Here is a 6,000-nt window from a genome sequence, read left to right on the forward strand (position 1 = left end):
CCAAATCATTTTTGGGAATGTGCGTGTGCCTATTCCTTCTTGTGCTCGATAGCACAAACAAATAAGGGGGCAAACTCACAGCAGGTGTTTTTTCCACAGAATTATTACTGATGCCCCTCCACGCTAATGAATATAGTATTTACATTACTAACTAGTTTCCCCCTTGCTCTCATTTTAGCTGCAAACTCCACCAGCAAGCTTCGCACTGGTGCGTTGTGCAAGAGTTTATTTTTCAACGATCTCCAACGTAAGAACTGCTGCTGCTTTTGCCTTAACTGTTAAAAATTGACATAAATCAGAATAAAAATCCATATCATTTTATACTGGTTTCAGGGTATTGTTTTATTTTCCAAAAGCCCTGACAAGAATCTATAGTGTTTATATAGATATATACAGTGCTCATATATTGAGCACTTTTGACTCATATACGTAAGTCTGAGTAAATAAAGAATTACAATTACAAAAGAATCCATGTTTGTGCCAAAAGAAATGTTTACTTGTACTGAAGGATTAAAGTGCCTTATTATTTATAATAATAATAAGGAGTGTATATTGGTATATGGAAAAAAAATCAGAACACCACTGCAAACTTTAGTTTATATAGTGATGTAATGGTTTCCTGCCAAGTCTGGACTCCATATGGTATACACAAGGAACTGTACTCAAGGTATTTCCAGTGGTACAATGTAAAAAAATGAAGCAAAGTTTTAGCCTCACTGTAAAACCACCGAAATACACTCAAAATCTCCTCCATGGTTTATTATGTGGATTCACCTTTTGAACTGGTCCGATGAGAGGAGTGTTATGCAGCTTAAAACGGTTCTGCATGAATGGGTTTTTCTTGTATGCTACAGCTTTCTGACACTAATCTCATTATTAGATATGGGCCTGCTAAATATTAGTAGCTGGGTGGCTAAAGAGCAACCTTTTACTTCTTTGTTAAAAGGAAAGGTGTTAGGTCATAAATGTACATGCCAACACAGTGATTTAACTAAAGAGTGTTGTCCGCCTTTACCTCCGTTGTCCAGCAAATGAGATGTCAAAATTTAGCATCACACTGACTTATGACTAAGAGTTTTGACTGCAATATACTGCCATAACCTCCTTCACCACAGTGCAGACATAGTGGGATTCTGAATATCAACAAAGTATTTGTTTATGTATCTATACCGCGGGGCATGTGCTGCTAGGTGCACACTGTTGTTGACTGCACACTGTCAATCAAACCATTTTTAAACATTTTATTCTGCAGAAGAGAAGCACTGCTCTTTTTTCTGCTGAAACACCCTTTAAATTCAGTAGATTTCAGCACCATGGACAGAGCGGCTTTCCCCCATGCTCCTTTTGTCTTTGACTGTTTAATGAAACTTTTTTTTTCAGAGTTATGAAAGCCAGCTTGTGCCATTTCACCTTAAATTGTGCCATTTAAGTTTGATTGACTGGGTAAACGCTGAACAAGAACGGGAAGATCTGTGCTCTTGTTGAAGGGACATCAACAATCAGCCACTGAAGGAGGCGTTTCTAGCTCTAGTCCCTGGCTTAAATGATGGCCACTGATGGCTCGCGGTGCACTGTAGTCTGTATCCACACGTATTTAAATTAGTTAAATAAATTACATGCATTCGGTGCATGGTGTACACGCAGTTTAAAGAGGTTGTCAGACTGCGATGTAAAGTTTCTTGCGTTATATTACTATAACACGTCACACCAGCACATTGCAGTTGTATGCCGAAGTGAAGCAATCAACAGTTAACAGTTCAAATTTAGCTAGGAAATAACTTTTTACCTTACTGTGGCGCGAGAACTCCCTCTGCACAACGCTGACTACAGGTACCTGAAGCGCGAGTGAGACGAATTCCAACTTGACGAACTCGTCCCTGTTCCGTGGAAAGGCGATCATGGCAGAAACCCCCTGCACAACCACGGTGTGACATACACTCTCCACGAAGGACAGCGGGTCCTCGTTTTCGGGGTTGCCCGTAGAGGAAAAGGAGAACGCGGGCAGTTCTCCGAGTGTGGATCCAACAGCCATGACAATCTCCAAGGATAAATTGTAGGGTAGCAACCCAGCCCGGTTCAGAGCCTCGACGGCGAGCAGAACCGAGTCTCGGGGTGCGAACACGCGATTTTCCGCCGAGGTGTTCTCCTCCCGTTGGCGTGCCTGGCTTTTACTCCTGTTTGCGCCCCGCTGACTGTTAACGGACGCTCTAGTCCTAAGGCTTCCATACCCAGGCGCACTGGCACTTGTTTTAAACGGTCTTTCCAACTCCAACTGCTGCTCTTCTGTCAACTCTCTTTCGTTTCCCCAGTCCTCAGAGCCGCTGACAGCCATAGCAGAGAGCAAGCGAGGCTGAACGTGCAGAGCTCCTATCCGAACCGTGTGGCCGATTCGTTTGAGCACTTGGCACGGTTGCGGGTGCGAGTGAGCGCAAATCGGAAGAAAGATGAGAGCGCACAACACTAAACATATTAGTGGCAAGACCCTGGTGCCTGGTCGCGCTGCCGGGCCACTCATCATCACCATCCCCACCGACTTCATCATCCCCGCTCCACAGCTCCTCCGGATGCCCGGTCCAACCACACAGCGGCTGAACACCGGGACCGCTCCGTTGGTCTGCGTCTTGGCCCCCTGCCTGTGGCCCCGGTGTGCCGCACAGACCAGCGGTAGCCCCCGCAACAGGACCGGTTCCAGCTGGTGGTAAAGTTGTGCGTTTTCCCTCGGACACAGACAACAGGCTGCTGAGGCGCGAGATTAGGCACGAGCCGCGCACAAGCAAAAAATGATCCCCAAAAGTGCTGTTTTTCATCTCAAAAGATTTTCATCATTCAAGCCTCGGATTACTAAACATGTCGTGGAAACAAACGGCAACATTTCCACATATTCCACAGGCAGAAAAGAAAATGCAGCAGAGTGTGTAGGCAAGCCCTGCCTAGGTCGAAAAAGGTTAATGCGCATCAAACACATTCCAAAGCAGTGGAATCCACCTCTGGAAAAGTCTGATAGCTTAATGGAGTCAAAGGAAAATCATCCCATTATCATCCACAAGGCAGGGGCAAAGGCAGCTGTTTTTTTTTAAACGTTTCCCCCCTTTTAAAAAAACACCCAGAAAAACAAAAGACACCCAAGTAGAAGCTTTCCAGAGCGCACGCGCTGCTTGGCTCGAGTCAGCCTCTGTGCTGGTGAGACCACTGGCACCAGAGCGTGGTCTTTCTGCGCACATTCCAAGGAGATTTAACCCCATGTTTACTTTACAACCACCAGCCACCCCTCACTTTTCACAGTGTCAGTGCGAAAGAAATGCGGACATGGTCATGGGCATGGTACTGGTGTCATTTATTCATAATCCCGACATGTCAAAAATAAATAAATACAGCACATTGATTATGTGTCACGTGGGAAGATTTGTGAGATTTTACTGGAGACAAAACCAGACAGCTACCTGTTTTATGTATGAGGACACCCAATCATACATTGTTTAACGGATGTGTTTCTTTGGTAACTCACATGTCAGAGGTCACCCGGGACCCAATCAGCAGACCGAGTTTAAACAGGATCCAGATTAACGATTGGTTAATGGTCTGATGGTCTGATCTAGATTAATGATTGGCTAATGATCACTTTTGAAATAGGAGGCACGCCCACTGAGATAGTGGAAGATAGATGACCCTGATCGATCCAATATGGGCTGACCTTACAGGAAAGGACTGAAACAGGGAGAGAGTCGGGGAAGAGAAATTTTGACAGGAGAGGAGCGGGAGGTGGTGACTAATGGTAGGTAGGAGGAGAGAGAAGCAGAGGTTATGGTGAGGGGGGAAAAGGCTTAGGAGGGAACCGTGGATAAGAGATGAAAAGTGAGGAGAGGAGAATGGTAAGTGGGGAAGAAGAGCAGAGGAGTGAGAGAGGAGAAGAACAGGTAAATGGAAATAGAATGTGAGGTGATATAAGATGGTGCTTCAGTTGCTGCGTCTTTAAAGAATCAAGGCTATTGAAGAAGATGAAAAAACAGATGGAGGGAAAACAGAAAGAAAATTACATCAAGAGACATATTCAAGGTGAGAATTAAGCCTGTCTTGCACTGCGTGTTGAAGTGGGATACCAGGCCACCATATGCTGCATAGCTCTTTTCAAAAGGGCTTCACAGTGTTCATTCTTATTCCAGGTCTTGATGAAAAAATAGGTCAATCACATAAATATTGAAGATTACCTCCACATGCCATTTAAATTTGGCTTAGTGGTGGAAATTCCCACTTGTATATAAATACTGAAAATATGTTTTCAGCGCTTTCATATTGTAGCCTGGTATCCTCACCTGACTCGAGGAAATGCCTCATTTTTTGAGACAGTATGATCATTCTGTTTGGAAGGAATATTTCCAAAGTATTAAATAACTGCCACACATCAAAAGACTATTGTGTGGTCCACTAGTGATCAGGGTTGGCCTGGTCATATGCAAACAACAACACACTTTGCTTAGTCTCCAGAGGCCCACACTTTCACAGTGCCCTATTACTTTTAATTGTATTTTTTAAAATTTCATACTTTTAGTAATCCAATCTGAGAGATAATAGAAAATGTGGTCAAGTCACAGACAGGATAGAAACGATAACTTTTATTTAAAATAACCATTTTTGTAACCCAAACTTTGCTTTCATCCAAGAATGGTCCATTTGCAGTATCCACTGCCTTTTATACATTTACACTGTAGCTGTCAGTTTGATGAGATAATGTGGCGACATGCTTCCTGAAGATCCTCCCACAGTGTTAATTGTTTTAATGGGCACTTATATACCCTTTAATCAAACTGTTCTCACAACAACTTAAATACCCCGAGGTCTGATTTCTGTGCCACTATACACAGAAAACCAGATGACAAATTCTTTGCTAAATAAGTCTTGCATAGTTTCAAGCTGTACTTTAGATCATTGTTATAGGAGGAAATTTGCTTCAGTAATGCAACAGCCACAGGGTGTGGATTGGCATTTTGAAATGGAATAGTAGCTTTCCTCAAGATCATGCTTTATTATAATGCTTTTGTGTATTATGCTGTTTTTTTGTGATTAAGATATTTTCATTCAACTGTATTTTTAACATGTTTGTATAGCACTTTTGAAAAACTGTTTTGAAAAGTGCTATATAAAAAAAATTCTTACTTTACTACTGCCTACTGAAGATCAAAAATGAAAGTGTTACATTACAATAAATGTTGCACTCAATTAGTCATATTGAGCATGACTTTTATTATTATACTATCATTTATATTAAAGTTACCTGACACCAGACCAAAACGTAACCTAAAACACGCGAAATGGTAAAATTGCTTCCAATACACTCTTTTGACTTTGCTCTTTTGTTCCACTTTGGCTTTCTTTATAACATCCCATTTCTGTCTTTTTATTTGTACCTACCAGCCACCTGTCTGTCTTTCTGCTTGCAAACACATCTGATTTCATATGCCTCTCCTCTCGTCTAGTTGGTACACCTTAAAGCCTGCCCTCTCTTTTGTCCCTGTCTGAATATCCGTCTGACCCCCTGCCTGGTTGAATATTCATCCGTGTTCCTCTGTTCGCTTTGCTTGTCTGCTTTTGTGACCATTTCCTTCACCTGTCCTGCTGTTCTGCCCACCTGTCTGTCTTCTTTCTCTGTCAGCATCACTGCGCAACCGTCGGCCTGTCTATCGCTCTGCCAACCTGTCCATCTGCCTTCCTATGACTATCAGCCAAAGCAGTGCTGCAAACTTCACTGACCCCTTCACCTGCCAGCCAAATTCACCTATAGTTTATTTCTCTCTCACACACAAACAGACATTGATTACACCTCACATGGGAAGATTTGTGAGCTTTTATTGGAGACAAAACCTGACAGCCACCTGTTTTTTGTCTAAGGACACACACACAGCTTGCACCAGCCTCGATGCACACAGGCAAAATTCTTTCATTTATACATGTTCATTGATTTATAAGAACAATGACATCTGCATTCTCACTTTTACAAAGTAAAGA

General features: G+C 42.7%; 1 protein-coding gene across 1 annotated transcript in view; it reads right to left on the bottom strand.

Annotated features, from left to right (window-relative positions):
• The window catches only part of grin3a (glutamate receptor, ionotropic, N-methyl-D-aspartate 3A), a 52,273-nt gene extending 48,911 nt beyond the window's left edge, over positions 1–3,362 (bottom strand). Inside the window, exon 1 of the mRNA XM_026174200.2 lies at positions 1,787–3,362. Within this exon, the coding sequence (XP_026029985.2) occupies positions 1,787–2,542 (756 nt within the window). The 5' untranslated portion in view covers positions 2,543–3,362. The remainder of the gene's footprint in view (positions 1–1,786) is intronic.
• Between the last annotated feature and the right edge of the window lie 2,638 nt (positions 3,363–6,000).

This window comes from Astatotilapia calliptera, chromosome 7 (genome assembly GCF_964374335.1).
Source record: "Astatotilapia calliptera chromosome 7, fAstCal68.1, whole genome shotgun sequence".
Taxonomy (NCBI): Eukaryota; Metazoa; Chordata; class Actinopteri; order Cichliformes; family Cichlidae; genus Astatotilapia; species Astatotilapia calliptera.